The 18,990-nt window shown below is 41.9% G+C and overlaps 1 protein-coding gene across 2 annotated transcripts; it reads right to left on the bottom strand.

The window, feature by feature from the left end:
• Window positions 1-3,193: 3,193 nt before the first annotated feature.
• TNFSF10 (TNF superfamily member 10) lies at window positions 3,194-13,485 on the bottom strand. 2 transcript variants are annotated; one of them, XM_054074651.1, is made up of 5 exons: window positions 13,285-13,485; window positions 9,443-9,595; window positions 7,940-7,982; window positions 7,108-7,224; window positions 3,194-6,439 (listed from the first exon to the last, which is right to left on the bottom strand). In XM_054074651.1, the coding sequence occupies exons 1-5, from the start codon at window positions 13,405-13,407 to the stop codon at window positions 5,991-5,993; spliced, it is 885 nt and encodes a 294-aa protein (XP_053930626.1). In that variant the 5' UTR covers window positions 13,408-13,485; the 3' UTR covers window positions 3,194-5,990. The 2 variants fall into 2 exon arrangements, with proteins under 2 accessions (XP_053930626.1, XP_053930627.1); XM_054074652.1 differs by having other exon boundaries at window positions 3,194-6,436.
• Window positions 13,486-18,990: the final 5,505 nt, after the last annotated feature.

Genomic DNA, 18,990 nt, shown 5'->3' with positions numbered 1-18,990 from the left:
CCATAAAGTTATCTACCAGCCCTCAGCTGCTAGAACAGTACTTTTATGTTGCCTTAACAACTGCAGAAAAGATTGAAGTCACTGGTGTTATTGGGATGAGAGAGGCAGAAGTAAAGTACTTTTTACTCAGTTTTATCTGCTAACTGGATGTGTTATCAAAAGAGATATTAAATAATACTTTTTTAAAAAGCACATTATAAGAGACGTTTACCTTCCATGGAACTCTTAAAATGTTGGTGCTTCTCTTCAGTAGTTTTAAAGCTGTGTGGAGCACTGGAGATAAGGTAGAAGGAAGCTTCTGTTTACGGGTTTTTGAAATCTTCCTCCTATGTTACACTCTTTCCATTTTCTTCTCATCCGATAAAGTTTTAATTGTTGTTCATGTCATTGTTCGTTGTCATGGAAATATCTGAAGGCTTCAAATATAGAATGATTACGGTTTCATTTTGGAGAGATGAAAAAAACCAGAAAACAAAATTCAAGGGAGCGTTCTCCCATTTAAAAATTATGTACCTCCAACTACTGGCAGAAAAGCAAATGCAGTTTTTTTATTATGTCCGAAGGCAGAAGATGTTTTTACTTTTATTAGAAATGTATTTTAAGAACAGAAGGTAGCATCTGGTGTGTGTTTTCAAAGGTTACAGTTTAGCAACTATCATCAGTGAGTGGCACTGATAAAATAGTGGTAATCCAACCAAGTAACTTTAAATCCAGAATGTACTAAATTACTTTACAGCTGTTTATGACAGTAAACATCTGCATGCAGATTCCAAAACAGTGCTAGTTAATTAATCAGCAGTGCTCTAACACCACTAATTCAAAGTCATCTGTTTTAGGCTTAGCTTTTCGCTGTGCTTCAGATCCTTGTGCTGCTAGGTCACATCCTAGGCATGCATGTCTTTCTCCAGGAGACTTCTTCACCAAGCGGAGAGACATCATGGTGCATTTGTCACAGGTATGTTTACTCTGGGTTAAAACCTACATAATGTTTATTAAATGATTTCTAGCATGTGAGTAGTACATGCTATTTTTTTAATATCGTTGGACGTCTCTAAAGAAGATGTGGAGGTTTTGAGTCAAAGCTCTCCTGGTTTTGGATGGAGATATTCACCTGGCTTACATGTTTGGTAATATCTGTTATGATTTGAGTTCTGCTAGTGCCAGAATGTGTAGGACGGGACTGCATTGTCCTTTACCCCCTGTCATACTTTCATGTTTTTAATTCTATCCCATCTTGAATGGGGAATGATAACGTCTCAATTCACCAGCAAATCTGCAGTTGAACCACTTTGTCTTCACGCAGTAGTTATGTGGACTAGATACCCTTAGTCAAAACAAATTGAGAATAATATGAGCTGAAGAACTCACAATCAGTGGAAATCAAAAGCATCTTGAGGAGGAATCTGTCTTGCATTCTATCATGTTGAAATTGCTGGTTTCTGAAAGGCAGTGTGAACAACTGTGGATCCCCCAATGTTTGCTAATGCTGTGATTGTTACACCACTGATGTGTTCAGTGTAACAGTATTATGTGCATCAAAGACAAAGAGCGTAATTTATACTTACTCTGGTATAGCAGCCCATACAAATGGGAAGGTGCTTCATCTGACAGGATTCTGCCATAAGCTGCAGCCCTGTCTCACTGATCATGAGCAGTGTTGGGATGAATGAGGTCTTGTCTCAGTGTGCTTATTTATGTTACATTGATCATTACATTCAGTCTTTTCTTAGACCCTAATATTTAGACATAATCTGAAAACTATAATTATGAATCTTATAATCTCATTGTTTGAAATGACCTGTTTTAACTGTTTGCACGGCTATGGCAAATGTATCCCTGATCCTACCTGGGCAGCCAATGCTGCTGCAATATAAATAGTAATAATTACATTTACTAAGGCAAAGAGAAACAAAAAATGTAAGTCCATTTCCATGAAGGAATGAAAGGTAAAATAAAAGGCAGTTAGCCAGCATGTCCTCTTTTCTGTGGAAACGCCGGAAAAGAGTGAACCTTCTGCTGAAAGAAAAGCAAGTCTCTATAAAAGGAATGATTTCTTTTTAAAACCTGTGGTCTTCTCTGCAATTCAGGGCTGTGGTTGCAGGGGCTGCTCCTCCCGGGTGATGGTGTACTGATTCCAGTGGGGCTTGGTGTGGATGGGGAGAACCACACACACACAGACCTACTCATCTGATTAGTCAGGCTTGAGGTACATCCATCTATTCTACATAAAGCCTAAAGAAAACACTGGACTAAATGTATTCAGATTATAAATTCATTAGGGAGGCAAGCATCCTCTTGTTAATTGCATGGATTCGCATTGCACAGAACAGCGATGTGGGAGTCTGCCACAGCCCAGTACAGTGAAAATGAGATAATATTGGAAACTGCTAAGAGAAGAGGATGTTGAAAGGATGCATGGTGTAACAGCCCTCGGGGGTGGCTAAGATGGGGGCAATTTTCCTGGGTGTTTATCCCCTGGGAGCAACCGTTTCCCCGAAGTGGCACATCGCTGCTGCTCCAGCTGTAGCCCTTCTCCGCACAGAGGACGAAACAGTCCCCCTCACCCATCATCTCAGGGCTGGGTGTCAGGTTGGATCATTCTTTCATGTATTGTTGAATTGCCAGGGTTCGCTTGGGATTTGTATGCTTTCTTTCGTGGGGTGAATTTTGAAAGTCAAATGGATAGACCAAACAACATCCCATGTTTGCTTTTGGGGCAGGGATTGCATTTGGTTTCCACCAAACTTCCAGTTTACTGCTGCTTTACAGCATCTGTGTAAATGCTCCTTGTCTCTGTGAATTCAATCTCTTCTACTGTAGTTTGGTGATGGATAAGAATCAATGTTTCCATCCTAAACAGTTTCCCAGTGCCTAAGTAATTGCCAAAGGCCAGAAACATGAGAAGGACCTCAAGGGAAGTGCTCAGAGTTTTGTAGCCTCTGCACATGTGATGATTTTCAGTGTTTTCTTCAGTGTACTGCTTCTAGATGCTGCTCACCAAGTAAGGTCTGGAACCCAGTTATATGGCATTACAGAATATGGCATTGCTCCATGGTTTGCATTACGTCCTTTGTGTTGCAACTGTTTGTGATGTTTAATGGATTATAACCGATACCGACCAATGTCAGAGAAATTATTTCAGACTGGGTTGTTGTTATGGAAGCCGTAGGATAACATCAATAATTGCTGCAAGACTATGTAACTATTTACTAAAAATATTTTATATAAAACACAAGTAGAAAAATTACAATATTTGTTACCGCAACCTACATCCACAAGTAATAAAAATTTGCTACATTTGTAGTGCATGAAATGAGATGAAAGGTATGATTCAGGGTGCAAATGTACAAACAGAAGTTACTATATCTTTTCATTCACCTTCAAATGTGTCCCCTCCCATACTGCTTCACAGTCTCTCCTCCCAAGATAATATCTGACATATTCAGAAATAAAATATGATTATTTGGGGTGATCCCTGTTGCAATATGCTCTGCATGCAGAGACAGAGAATATGTACATCTAGATAAAAAATGCCAGGGGGCATTCCCCAAGCGACAGTGGGTAGGATGCTCTACATCGACAGCTGTGCGTAATAGATTGTCTTAGCATCAGATGCAAGTTTGTGGTGTCTCCCACGGTTTCCTTCCAATTCTTTCTAGCAGTCATGACTCCTGTTACACAAGTCAGTTCCTAGCCACCACGAGGAATTCTCTCTGTAAGCTGCCACCAGTGGGTTTGAAATACTTTTTCACAGTTCAAATAAATTTTCTTTCTAATAAGGTCCTAAAATAACATTTCTAAAAAATATATCTTTAAAATATAGTAATTTGCTAGGGAAAAAAACCTCAAACCTGATAACATGGGTCAATCCTGTGCTGAAATAAGAAAACCTGGTGTATTTGCAATGAGAATTTGCGGAAGTAATTTCTCCAATATAGCAGACAACACGAGATGTAGGGAACGGCTTTGTTGTCCCTAGCCTTTTCTGGCAGGCAGAAAAAGAGAACTAGGAATATTTCCTGTTCTTTGTTGAAACAGATGATTTGAGTACAAGGCAAACCAGTGTTCCAGTGAATATTCCAGTGAAGAATTTCACATATTTGATTACCACTGAAAACCATAAATGTGATGCTGTGTTACAACACCAGACAAAAAGTTAAACCTCATCACTTCAGACTTACAACAGTGTGGGTCTTTTACCCTAATCTGACAAAAGTATTGCTTAAATTCTTCACTCGTTGCTTAAACACAGGTATTAAAATGAACCAACATAACTACTTTTCTGAATGACAAAATAAATGCAGGGGCTTCTGTCTATTCATTTCCTCTTGTTGACAAAGTAGTAAGATGAATGATGCATGTTTACTCACAAGGCTCTACAGTGATTTAATTACCAGAATGTGGAGGTGAATGTGAAGGTTCCCACGGCAACCTTAGTGTATTGGAAAAACAGATGACTGCCTTTTTTCTTGGCATCATTCTGTTGGCACAAAATAACATTCGCAGAACAACTTTCTTCCTTTCCCTCCTTTTTTTTTTTTTCATTTTCACCTTCTTTTCCCTGCTGTTTCACCTGTCCGTGGGCAAAATGCATTCATGGAGCAAACTGGTCTAACTCCACTGGCAATGCTGCGGACGTGCTGATTTATGGTACCTGACTTTGGCTGTGGATCTAGCCCACACAGCTTACACTTGCAAATCTTTTCTGTTGCCTTTAATTTTTTCTAATATAAAATAGTCCTACTTAGAGTCAAAAATACAGTGGCCAGCTTTTGTAAAAATTATGGTTTTAAAAAAAAAACCTGTGAACTTTTCAACCATTCCTAAAAATACAGTAAAAATCAAAACAGCATCACCTAAATTGCAGTTCTTGTTTTAGTGCAGATTGTTGCATCCATTTTCCTTAAAATCTTAGTGATCCAGTTGTGTTATTCCTCATTACATCCTACCAAATACAGGCCAGTACAAATAAACATGGAAGAACCATGTCATGCTGAATTTGTGGCAAATCTCTAATAGAATTCACTATTTACAGAAAAACACCTTTCTTTTGGATCAAGTACTTGCTGTCAACAAGTACTTGTCAAGCAACTAAGTTACTGGACCTATAGGAAGCCTAGAGAAATCTTTGCAGCACAGCAATGAAGTAAATAGGCACTATCGTAGCGTGCCAAACAAAATACTGATTGATTTCAAAACCTCTTCTGTGCCATTTAAGCAGCTGTTTTTATGTACATATTCTGATCAAGAAAGACTAATGTGTTTACAGAAGCCACGATCCTGAAAAATGCTTAAGCACCTATTTAATTTCAAGCATGTAAATACCCTGATTTAGTCAGACTCTTCATGTGCTAAAAATTAATGAGGTGCTTAAATGCTTTGTTAGATGGGATGAAGATGTGCAGTTTGAGCATCTGGTGGCCTTTCAACTTTTGTAAAACTCAGGTTCAAACAAAACCTTCCAGAGTTGTTTCACAGGCACTGAGAAGCAGTCCTTGTAAGGGCTCCTTACACAGCCGAGATATTCAAGACAGGGTCCCAACGGACACCACAAATAAAATTTGAGATGTAGTTCCAGTCTTGAGTAACCAGACCCAGAGCATCTTTCACCCCATTTGCTGTGGCTGAGCAGCGTGGAGCCTCTCTGCAGAGATAGTGGTGAGTGCTTACCTGCCTGGGATTCTGGCCGAAGGTATAATTTGTGGGACGTGAAGTCCTCGCACGTCCCCAGCTTGGCTGGGCTGCAAGCTGTGGCACTCGTGCCTGCACAAATCAACACCATCTGCAGCTGCAGCAAGCTGCTGCTGTGCTTTCTGGGCTGGTAGGAGAGTATATGTCATGGTCAGACCTCGCGCTAAGTGAGCTGAGAAAGGGGATTCTGGTATCGTTGGTATTGCTACAGCATTTGCTTATTATCCCCTATTTTACAGAATTTAAAGTTGGTCCTGACTATGAAAAAACGGGCTCCTTCAAAGTATGATTTTCACCTTTTAACCAATCATAAAGGCTCCAAAAAAACTTGCTTCTTTGTCCATGTCAACTATATCACTATTACTGACAGAGACAAAAATTCTGTCCTCTCTCTTCAGCTGAAACACACCACCTTGGTAGATGGAGTAAAGTCCATATTCTGCTTTTTTAGACCAGCAGCTTGTTCTTGCACTTTTCATGAGCAAAATGGGCTCTGGATAATTAGTCAGTTTGTAAACATATTGGACAAGCTGTTTGGGGTTCCTGATTTGTGCCAACAAATCTGAATCCTCATTCTCATTTTCATGGAAACGAAAATAAGTTTGTGAGTAGATGTAATAAAAGCCTGTTTGAGGTATCACTAACTCGCCGTTTCTAAGCTCCACATTGTAAAGAAAAGAGTGGCCTCTCCTTGATGATTCCCAGTTGCTTATTTTTTGTCCGTTCCCTCTTCTGGGCAAGGAATCTACTTCAAAAAAAAAAAAAAGAGAGAGGAAATGTTAAAGCAAAAAAACAGGTAGCGAAGCCAGGTGTCTGTTTGTTAGTTGGAGAGCGTGGATTTCAACAGTGAAGTAAAGAAACCTGTTCTTCCCAGCGGCTATTAGGTCTGGTCTCAAAAGCACTTGAAAGTCCAGGAGTAAGTCGTTTAGCCCTACTTGGGAACCCATGTAAACTACCTTTATTTTTAACTTTATTGATCCCAAATGAGAAAAAATAATCTTCATGTTGTTACTTAGTAACAAAGTTAAAATATCTGTGTGTCTGATACCCTCCAAAGCTGCAGAAACCCTACCAAGCTGTGCATTACGGCCTGAATGTCAAGTTTCTCCTGTCTCTGTCTCACATTTCTAATAGGTCTGTCACCATAGCAGCTGGGACTTGCACAACGAAGAGAAGGAAATTAAAGGGAAGAAAAGAGGAAAGCTTAACATTAGGAAGAAGGATATCTATTTTTTCCCCTAACGCAGTTTCCAGAAGAAACGTTAGGGAGGTACCCATGAAGCAATGAGCTTTCTCCCTGTTCTGCAAGAATTAGCTGAAAAACTTTTAATGATTTGTTTCTTACTGTTAACCCAATGTAAGTACTAAAAAGTGTATGCAAGCACCACTATGGAAGTATGTAAAGTTTCTCCTTACTGCGTGGGGATGGGGAATTCTTCCTGTTGTTGTTGCCTGTCAGATGTGCTGCGATCCTATTGACAGGGCTGCGTGGTTGCTGCCCATCCGTGTGCACCTGCGTCAGGGCTCTTTCAGCTAAGGGAAGACGAGAAAAGGAATGTCACATTAGAAGCAAGGCTGTAGCAAAGCACATCTGTCCTATTCGACTTGATTTTAAAGAATATCTATGCCATTTTTTAATTGACTAAACCACACACCAAATGCTATATACTGGGTAATAAGGCTCAAATTTCTCTTATGCTCTTGCTCTCCTTGAAATGTCTTTGTATGTCTCTTTGTTCTCATTTTTCTCCCCCTGCCTGCTCCCAAATTACCAAGACACAACTTAAAGTAACTCATAGTACCAAGTTTTCACATCCATGATCGGTATCTTTTAAGGTTAAGTATTCATAATCTCTGCTCTGAATTTCGACTTGGAGATCATAATGGTTTCGTTCAACACGTTTAGAGCTGTGTGAGCTTCAGCAGAGCTATTCCTCACCTGTTCTATGCAAACAGCAGCTCAGCGCTGCTTGTTCCCAGGAGTGCAGACTGTTTAAAATGTCCCTGTTAACACTGTGGGACTGAGATCTAGAAGCCAAGTGCACCTTGGTTACCTCCCTCTAACTACTTGACCATGTTTCTGGCTCCTGAAAATTTGTCCTCTGGTAATAAGCAATCGTTTTAGAAGACTCGTTGCCAGTACAACACCTTAGCCAGTGTTTTCTGCGCTTCTAAAACACTGAGTCACTATACATCAGGTGCCACTAGCAGCAACTTTTTCCCACAGGTAACAAAATTATTATAATACCATTGACTGCAGATAGGCTTTCCTCGTAGCTTCTGGACATCATCTGCCAACAAACACAGAAAATGAATCAGTTTGTCAGCAGAAACTGAAAGTTGCATGAAAAAAGACACTCCTTTCTCAAACTCATGCATAACTGGTATTCTGAATTTGATAAACATGCAAATCAAAAAAGCCCATGAATTTGTTGTATTGAAGTATTTCTATATTTCCGTCTTTTATGCAACTAAATGTGTGGCAAAACTTTTTCAAGACAGCTCAGCCATCTGGGCTTTAAATCTATTGGAAAAATTTACTTTCATGCTTTTGTCAAATAAGAAGTGAGTATACAAGCACCAGCTTGTTTGCAGAATACTTGGCAGTGTGCAGTTCTGTGGGATCTTAGTTCTGCTAAATTAAATTTCATTTATTTTTATACCTCTACCTATCTATGTGTCTACACTCTTAAGCCAGCATATGTTACTTTGTTCATTCTCCCTCTTTATAACTGTTTGCTGACCACTGAAAGGAACTAGTTTGGCTACCAAGGGCAGTGTAGCTGCAGCAAGCATGCTGGTGGTTTGAAATTATTTGTCTGGGTGACTACAATGGGCCCCATAGTGCCACTTACTGATGTGTTCTGCAATGGCATATTTCTATTCATCTATCATTATTATCAATATCTTTATTATTTCTGGTACCCATTTACCTTTTTTAAAGCAATCAGGCAGCTAGTAGATATGTTAGATGTGTAAATGCCCACTAAATAAAATAATATTTTCTTTCTGCAGTTTAGGGACTTTACTGACATAACTTCCACCAAAGGAGTTGAGGTCTCTGAAAAACACAGCATTTATTCTGGGCTGCAAGATTTGCCAGGTAAGTTTCAGCCAGAAGTAAATTTTTATGAATGAGCTTTTTTATGTGCTGGAGATGGGATTTTGAAAACCATTCCAGAAGATCTTAATCTTTCTGATTTTTTTCAGCCAGGCTTATTTTTGTCTCCGGAGCCAAAATTATGTGTATTGTGTGTAAGTCATGCAGGAGTTGGTGTTTTCTGAATGCTGAGCTGGGAAGGTGCTGTGCCCAATGCTGTGTGCTCGCTTGCTCTTTCCTCCTCTAATACATTACACAGTTCATAACTAGACCATTCCTCAGGCACCTTTTTACCTCTCCCATATTAATTTCTCATGCCAGTCTCCCTGTATTTCCAAAGAAGGAGGGACACCTCTGCTAGTAGTGTGATCTACATGGTCAGGTAGAAAATAAGCTGGAGTCAAGCACTTGTACCCTGAGGTATTTCAGACAAGACAACCTATCACCGAAATTAGCTTAGTAAAAACTGGTTTGTCTTTGCTTTACTATTTCCTGAATCTATTGAAAACATTGTCTGGATTTTTTTGGCAGCTGAAGCTGTGGCTTGACCATTGCTTTGCAATAAGAAAATCCAAGCTCCCCCCCCCCTTTATTATGCTATTAGAATTCTTTGAATAGTGCTGCTGCTTCAGGATGTCAGTTCCCAAATACCTTTTTAATCAACTTTCCCAGGTGCCACTTTACTTGCCAGCAGGGATCAGCTTCTCTGTCTTCATTTTCAATTAGATCCAAGTTTTGGATGAAATTTCCCATTTCCTCCCCGGTGAGACAAGCAATGCCGCTCTTGGAGTACGTGTCCCGAAGCTGCAGCAGAAGGGAAAACCAGGATTTTTCATCTCTGATGTGCTTTCAGATGCTTGGTTGTGGTATGTCACTAAATTCACTACTTAGGAACATGCTTTCTTTTCTTTAAAGCATTTAATAGTATGATGTAAGTTACGACTATAGAGAAAACAACAACAGTGATTAATCCTGATTCTATACGTTCCATTACAATGGCATACTCTATATGCAAAAATATACTTACGTGATCTCCATGAATACAAATTTGGTATCTAGCACTCAACTAAAGCAGCTTAGTGAAAATTCAATGCCCAAATCACTGATGTTGTGAATTCTTCAGTTTCTTGAGTTCTGCATTAAAAAAACTTTCTTTTGCAGAAGGGACTTTTCTTCACAAATTATTGAGGATGAAATTAAAAAGTAATCTTTAGAAGCATTTTCCATTCTGTCTTTTCAGCCAATGCTACTCCCAATCCAGGCTTTCACTGATAGCATCCATACCATATCCTCCTCATATCCAGTTTGGGGGCTCTCTGTAACTGTATTTGATCTCATAGTCCAGAACAAAGTGCAGACAACAGAAACAGCATTTGGTCCAAATGAATACACTGTGATGAATCCTTGTGACAGGGGCCTATGTCTATACTCTCTAGTCGCACAGAAAGCACATTTTCTTCTCATAAGGTTTAAAAGAGAGAGGCAAAACTCTTCTTGGCTCCAAGGGAAGCGGACTATGAGAGTTTATATTATAGGGAAACGCTCTTCCCAAACCCAGCGGCTTGCACAGGGCAAGGAGACATACACAGCTCCAGCTGGCGCTGTTGTTTAATGTAAGAGTACACAACCTGGCAGCTGACAACAGCTCCTCTTTGCTTTGAACTCTGTTGCTGCTGTATCAGCTAGAAAGACTGGTAAGGGTGCTTGTCCCAGCAAAGTACTACAGGAACTGGGAAGAACCAGCAATCAGCAATAAACATGCAAAGCATTCAGATGGATTTCTGATTGTTAACATTTAAACGTCACTCTTCTTATGTTAAAGAAGTCTGATTTAGCTAAACAGATGCATTTATTCTACAAGTAGCAGTTTTGGCTCTCCTTGAGGCTGTGGTATTGTAAACAACAAAAGGAGTGGCTTCCTCCTTTACACTCCATGCTTTTCCTGCCTGTTAGAAAACAAAGGCGTTTAGGAAGAGATTTCATCCTCCAGGAGGATTAGGAGAATTCACCCATGCTGCCCTGCAAATCCCACTGGATTGAAGAGCACCTTCAGTTTGCAGCAGACTCTGTGAGCTTCTTCTAATACTTGAAACAATCCTGTACTTTGGAGGCATCAAAGCGAAATGGGGCCACCGCTGTAAATGCTTGTGAAGGTTTTTCTGTCCTTACTGAGAAGTATTTGTTTCAAGAAAGTTTCTTGTTTCAAGAATTCATTTAAAGTGGTTACAATTATGTGCTTATTAAGGTAAAAACGCACTTTAAACTAAGGGCTCTGACAGCTCAAAGTGTACTAGCTCCTATAACAAAGGGGTTTGATGAGTTTAAAAAAAATATGTGAGCAGACGAGATATTAGTTTATTCTCTTATCAGGTCTGCTATAAACTCACCTCTGAGCTTTGCCCCCAATCTTGAAGTAAATGTTCCTGTGCTTCTGTATTGTCCTTACCTGGCATAGTTCTCCACCTAACAGCTTTACTGTCCTGGCACTGGAACAGTGTTTTGCATGTATTTTGAAATCCTTGGGGAATACAATGTTGTATCAGCACCGCATGGTACTGAAGGATTGGTATTTGTTTTATGGATAGAAGAAAGGAACGCATCAGGGTGATGTAAGACTGAATCAAGTGAAGTTTATCTGTAGCATTGATGTTTTTGAAGACAAAAGTCCTGTTTCTAATGCTATCTTCTAAAGCTTTTGTCCTATTCTAGGAGTAGTCTGTGGACTATTTTTTCAAAACAGAAGGAAGTCTGAGGATATTTTCCTTCCAGCCCTGTATCCTGAAGCATAATGAACTTTATCGTGCTTGTATCTCAGCGCTTCCTGCCATAGCAAAACTGTTAAACAAATTCTTAGTCCTCAGATTACTATAGCTGTAGAAAAAAGAAAGCCTGCTGGCTATATATTTACTTTTCTGTAAAGATAAAAATATCTGCAGTCTGTGCAGCCACAGTAACTTGGTGAAGGTGTAGAAATGCAGACATTGTAAACAACAAAAGGAGGAATAACATACAGACAGAAATCACAGTTTATCTTTTGTGATCTATTCCATACACACCATGTGGAGGTGGGGTAGCAGACTGTGTTTCTAGGTAAGCTTTTACCTTGTTTATTGTGCTCCAGATGGCATGTGCAAGAGTATGTGCTTACGGTACCCCCTCCAGAGCCAGCAACCTTACTTTGTAGCCTAACAGAACTTTCAGTGTGGACAGATTTAGCTTTTCACACCAAATGTAGGCTTGTCATTCTTCAGAAATAGTGAGTTGTATTCTGGGCAAGTATCATGAGATGTGCTTGTATTCCAGGTGTACATATTTGAATAAAAGGCAGGGAAAGATTGTTACTAATTACTTACCTTGGCAAGCTTCTTAGCAAAGGACTCTGAACCGTATGCATTTATGTATTTTTCTTCATTATCACTATTATGTGAACTTATTTCATAAAATTGAGACATTTCTGATTCCTCCATTTCACCAAATATGGGACAACCTCAACTACAGAATTAGCAGGAAAAATCTGTCTTATACATTTCCAAAATATGAGCATTGGCTTATATTGCAGAATACTATATACCCTTTAATGCTTGCTTCAGAGAGGACTTGGACATCTTGGAAGATTCCACCTATTAAATCTGACATAGAATAAATGCCTAGGTAACATAATATTTTGCATTTATGCAATACTTTCTGAAGCTGTACAACTATAGTACACTTACCTGCAGTTGTTTACTTTTGTTCCTGGGAGAGTAACACAGTGGTACAACTTACAGGGCAGCAGATTTTGGACAAGATGCTCAGGGAAACCCTTAGAAGTAGGGGGATCAGTGAAAGCAGGGCCACATACATAAAGGCTCGTGGCACTATTCACTACATGTAATTTTCTTGGAATGCAAATGATCTTTTGCAGGAAGAGGAAAGAGTTAAGCAGCAGCCAGCAGGCTTAGAGGGAGGCTGCAAGGAGACCAAAGCATCTAGACTATACAACGGGTGTTTTACGAGTCGTTCTGGGGAGTTCAGTGGTGTTTTGCCGTCTGGGTGAAGTTCCTTTGGGATTAGTCACTGTCTTAAAACTCTGTATTTTCCTAGGGGAGGCATCTAAAAGGTACCTCAGCTTTCCTCAGCCCGCTTTCCCCGCTGCCTACAGGCATATGGAGCTGACAGAGGCTCTGCCTTCCCTGCAGCCCTGACGGGGACCCGATACGATGCGAGAGCACGTCTGGCGCTCTAAGGGAAAGCACGTTTGCTACTTCTCTGCCAAGAGAAGAGAACTTTTTATTTTTTCTTGCCTTGAGCTCCGTCCCCCGCGTTCACACCCACGGCCGGAGGAGGCCGAGACAAAGGAGCAGGCACACAGGGCGCGGAGCCCTTTGTCCGGGGAGCGCTCAGAACGCCGCGGGCATCGCAAACCCTCAGAGCGCGCGGGCAGGATCCCCTCCCTCCCCTCGGCCAGAAAGGAGACAAAGGGAGAGAGCGGGTGCCCCCCCGCCCCCACCGACCTGCTGCAGCTCCTTGGTGAAGTAGAGGAAGGTGACGGCCACGCAGGCGGACTGCAGCAGCACGGCGGCGGCCAGCACGGCCCCGCAGGTCAGCGCGGGACTGGCGCCGGCCCCGGGCAGCATCGCGCCCGCTCTGGGAGGCTCCGAGCTCCGCGATGGGGCAGACCCACCGCCGTCCCTCCGCCAAGCCTGGCCCCGGCCCCCGCCTCCCCGGCAGCCCCCGCCCCGTCCCACCGCCCCCGACACCGCCTCACCCCGCCCCGTCCCCCCGACACCGCCTCACTCTGCCCCGTCCCCCCGACACCGCCTGCCCTCGCCCCGCCCCGTCCCACCGCACCACGACCTCACTTTCCCTTATCCCGTCCCCGCATCCCGACTCCACGGCACTCCCCGTGTCCTATCCCGCCCCTATCTCCTCCCGTCGTGTCCCGCCCAGCAGGTGGCGGCGGGTCCTGCCCCCTCCACAGTCCCCTCGAGGTAGGGGTCGTTTCTCAGCCCTCACGTTGCAGAGCATTTCAGAGCAACCTTTCTGAGCCATCTCCATTAGGGAATAGTGGAAGACAGGATTTATTTTTTTTTTAAGAGTAAAAAGAGGCGCAGAGCTTCCTGACGCCAGGTTGTGTTATCCTTTTCTGGAGCTTCTCCTGTAGGGCTGATGCCTCGCACTGGGCCGATAACCTGTACCTGTGCCCTTCGCTCCAGCCCAGTGCTGCCAGCGCAGCCTCTCAACACAGCTTCCCCCCTTCCCTGTCATGACATACTTAGTGCCATGGAACATGAACACCGGGTACATTTGGGGCTTTGTTTATCTAAAGTCACTTTGGGGATTGTTTGGATTTGTTTTCAAACCTCTAAGGTTCCTGCCTGCAGACTTTTCTCCGAATTGCTGAGCCCACACAGAAGTTTTCCAAAGGCATGAGCGTGATTTAGGATGTATCCTTCAACTTTTCGCTGGGGTTTTGATACCGTCACCTCACACAGACTGTGGATTATAAACAACTTTAATTATCTGCAGATGCTTTAAAATGAGCAGAGGTAGCACCAGTATTGACTGCTAACAGTGCAGCCACGGAAAACTGGGATTTCAAACCCAAGTGCGGAGACTTGAGTTAGTTCGCTTTCACACTGTTAATGCAGGGCAGTAGGAAATTTTGGCCTCTGCCCAACGGCTGTAACCGGAGTGTTGGGATGCAGGTGGGAGTTCTCAGTGCAATTACAGTATAGTCTGAAATTAAAGTGAAGATCTCTTCATCTCTCCTGACTATAGAGATCTCCAGAATATGTGGCTGCATTGTATTCAACCACTTATAGGGAAATTAATTGGCTTTTCTTCCTTCATAATGATCCCCAAATCTCTGATAACGTGGCAGCAAACAGTTTACTTGTCTGTCTCTCTGCAGCATTCAATCTGTGTGCCAAGACAACTTAAATCTGTGTAATTCCAACACATGTGTCAGATAGGAGGAATCACAATTTCTTGAAAGTGAGCTCATGAACTCCTCCTCTGACTTCTCAGCAAAGTAAATGTGGCGTTTTGGGCTCCTTCTGCTTTGCAGTATCCTGACCCCTTTCAGAATAGGGCTAGTGGGACTCATGCTTGGTTTTGCTTAATGCAAAGTAACCCTTTGCATCAGCTTCAGAGCAGGAGTTTGTTACAGATTTTAGCACATGCACAAAATAATCCTACGAAAAACCTGCCTCCATCCTACTTTGTTCATCACGGTGCATAAGTTCCTAAGAAAGAAATTTCATCTCAAGGAGCCCTGTGAAGAGTCAATAAAAAGGTCAACTAACTTGGAGGAAGATTCCTGCCTGCTAAAGAGGGTTTGTGTGGATTTTTATTACAAATGTTCAGGGAGGTCCTACTTCTTTTGAAAAAAAAAAAACTTCCAGTGTTTCTTCTTTCAAATAGAATAGAAACAAAAGTGAAAGGAAGCTTCAGGGCAGAGCGCTCTTGCTGTTGTTCACATTTAGGAGCTGGTCTTTATTCTGTTTTTCCGACCTCCACACAGATTTCTCCCCAACCTATGACTCATAACAGAACTACTTTTGTGGGTCAGCAAACCACTTCTTAGGAGTCATGTACACACCTTGCAGATGTCTACCAGACATAGTCTATGTCACTCTGACCCATCGTCTGAAATCCTCCATGGATAGTCCTTATGTCTTTGATTTAATGCTTTTCTAGTTAGTGCCAGTGTTGTAAGGCAAAAAATAATGAAGTTTGTTTTGGAAAAAAAACCAATGAGGAAAACAAGGAAAAAACCTGACTCAGATGTGCCTCTTCCAAAAATGATCATGTCATATTTCATTATGAAGTTTTCAGGTGGTAAAATACCATTGTACGATACAATGTTCATGGGTTTCCACACTGACATAAGATAATACATGAGTGAAGCTTCAACAGTTTTCACCATCAAATATGCTTTAAAATCTTTGCTACTTTCAGTGCTTGCTTTTCTGCAGTCAATTTTTGTCTCTATTAGGTGTAAACTTATACTGAATACAATTTGTTTCAAATGTTCCAAGAGTGTAAAATTAGTGTTTTGATGAAATTTTACCATAGTAAAACGGTGTGGTTGTGACGTCAGAGGGAAGGAATTTCGTTAGCACCCGTGTAAACAAAGCTAAGATCTGTTCATTTGCATGGTGCTAGACTAAAGAAGTTCTTCAGCAAATCCTCTGATTCTTCCTGGCTCCGTCATCCTATTAAAACTTACTAGGAGAAGCATTTAATTAGAGATAAACCTTAATCTGTCCTGTGGACTCAGGACCTGTGCTACTTGGCACGTCAAGGAAACACCTGGCACTGGACCTGCCATACCTGGTAACACTTTTGTCCCAGCAGTGTGACTAGTGAGAATCTGTAATTGCTCTGAAAATGTGTAAAAATGTCTGTTGAAGTGTCTTTAAAGAGACTTCAGTCCTATTTCCTCACTGATTGCAGTAATGGACAGCAATGATGTTTTCAGAGGAGGACAGAGTTTCACTCATGTTTATACATACTCTTCTCCCAGTGATGCAGATGGTTGTTATTACCACTGCTGTCACTCCTGCCAGCCCCAGCACAGCTGGACTGCGCTCGTTTTCCAAGTTAGAGAAAGCAGAGTTGACTTGCTGGTAGTTAGCAGTTCTCAACATTGATTTCTTTGCTGAGCAACAAAGGAGGTTATGGTTTTCATCACAGGTATTCACAGCGTGTAATTGTAGTGCTGTAACTGTGGAGAGAAATTTTAGCCATTCTGGAGAGGGGAGCAGCCTCGTGGCTGTGCTTTCCAGCTGCAGCTTTCTACCTTTTGAAAGCATTGCTTTCCAGCTGCAGCTTTCTACCTTTTGAGAGCATGGCTCAGATTGAGCTTTGTGACACCAAAGATGCTGTAAAGTCTTCCTTTACAAGCTAAACTCCTAACCTAGGTACTAGATTCCAGTCAGAAGACACCGGAATGCTTCTGTCAGTCTGGGCGTTGCCACTTCAAGTGTTGGTTCCTACCATGAAGCTGCTGAATATCTAGCTTTAAGAGCACAGGAAGAAATTGCCCTGTCTGCTTTGCTCTCCAAAAGGAAGGGATAGTCTTTGTATGCCCACCTTCACAGCCACTGAACACGTGTGGGGCACTGCCACAATCTGCTTCAGGGACATAGGCCATGAACAGCCTCATCCTGTCAAACCTCCTGATTAAGCAGGCACAAAAAAAAATGGTTTGTGACAGCCAGCACAGAGTTAACCTCATGCAGTTGTCCTCTTTTTTGAACATGGGCCGGACAGATCACATCTTGGCTCTTGTGGTTTGTTCATTCCTTCGTGGTCCCTGCGCCAGATTCAGACCTCATGTTTCACTGTCAGTTGCAAACCATTGCAAATTCATTACTGGATTGTGATTTGTACTGTCATGGGATCAGATTGAGGATCTATTTATCAGTGCAATGCAGTTTTTTCCTGTGGTGTTAAGCAAACAACAGCAATAGCCTAGCTGGCCCAAAATGCACTTATGACTCTGACCTGACATGTCTCTTTCAATGCCTCAAGCAGTAGATTTGATAAATAGAACAGGGAATATATGTGCATAGGCACACCTCACTCATTTCCAGTAATGCTGCAGCATTCGCACTCTAGATCTAGCTTTGGATCTTTCATTTTTAGTTGACAAAATACTTAACCTTTTGCCTCTTAATGTGCTGTATGAATTTTAAGCTTTTTTATTACACCAAATATACAGAGGTACTTGCAACAGTGACTATAGCTATGCTTTCTCCTATGTCCCTCGAGATCACTAAGGTAGAAGCAATTCATTTCAGCTGCAGATCCCAAGGCTGGATCTGGCCATGTGGCTATTACTGTATTGCAGAACGAGACCTGTGTGGAGGTCTGCTTGCTCAATGCTTGCATTGAGCACAGGAAAGATGTGCTCACATAGGATGTGCTCACAAAGATGTGATCACATAGGATGATGTGAAGTCCTCTTTGCTAAGGGAGCAAGAGGGCTGTTTACAGCCACCTTTAAGTCTTTCTCTATGTTAGAATAACAAGTGATGATGTTGAAACCATTTCATTGCAGGTCCAGCTCCAGAGGAAGCTGCAAGGAAATCCATAACACATCTAGCTGCCTCCACAACATTTCAGAAAGAGAGAGAATTGCCCATGGCGCATAGCTAAGCCTTGCTAAGCAATCAGCTTAAGCCTTGAAGCATGAAATTTCATTATCTTTAACACAGGTGAGTACCTTTGGTCTCCACTGAAAATAGAAGCAAATATTTGTCTTTAGAGGAGTGCCAGATATATATGCAAAGAAATTACTTTTTTTGAAGCTTCTTCATGGTAAAGCATCTGTCACATATCTATCTGTCTTTGCCTGGGCTACAGTTTCCTCTTGGGACACATCAAAAGCAATACACAAGGCTGTAGGTAGCGAACTGAATAAGATTTCTGCTTCCCTTCTGAGGGGACCTGCCATTTGCCCTCCCCTGGAATGTTGGCATTGCAGCTGGGGCTCTTGCGTGGGTGTGTTCTCCCAGCTGGCAACAAAATGCTGTGGGTGCAGAGGAAATGGGGAGAAGTAACTGGGGATTTTTACTTATGTGAAAACTCTTTTCTGTTCCTGTAATTAGTAAAAAAAGGGCACAATGGATTTGACCATGTATTCATGTTATATTAATTGGTTGAAGAGTTTTCTCTCTTGTGACTGAAAAAAAGATGGAGTGAAATTAAATTCTCATCTCTCTCCAGCAGAATTTGTTTTCCAGCAGCCTTGGTTTGACTTGCTGTACGATATTGAGTATGTGTGGGTTTGTATTTGTATTTACACCAGCACAGTCATCATGAAGATACACTAATGAAAGTGTGGAATTTGTTTGTATTTGTACCCACTGCACGTACTTGTCTATGGCAAAAGCATCGTGTCATGTGAGGCGATACCCATTGCCGTGTATGTACTTTCTAGGATTCGTCACTCTGTGTCCTGCTGCTGTGGAGGTTTTGGGACTGCTTGGTGGCTTCTTTGTTCTGGGGACTGAGATTTTGGTAGTGGCTGAAGTGGACACGGCATGTACTAGTCTCTCTTTGCATTAGCCATGACACAGACACTGGAAAGTCTTATGGACTGCTCTGATCTGTAGTATGTGGCTCTGGCTCCTGGATGACTGCTGAAGCTCTAGATACTCGTTATTGTACGGCACAAGGGTTTTTTAACCGTTTCTTTTATGCCTGTT

This window comes from Cuculus canorus, chromosome 9 (assembly GCF_017976375.1).
Source record: "Cuculus canorus isolate bCucCan1 chromosome 9, bCucCan1.pri, whole genome shotgun sequence".
In the NCBI taxonomy this organism is placed as follows: Eukaryota; Metazoa; Chordata; class Aves; order Cuculiformes; family Cuculidae; genus Cuculus; species Cuculus canorus.
This window is presented reverse-complemented; position numbering and strand designations above follow the sequence as displayed.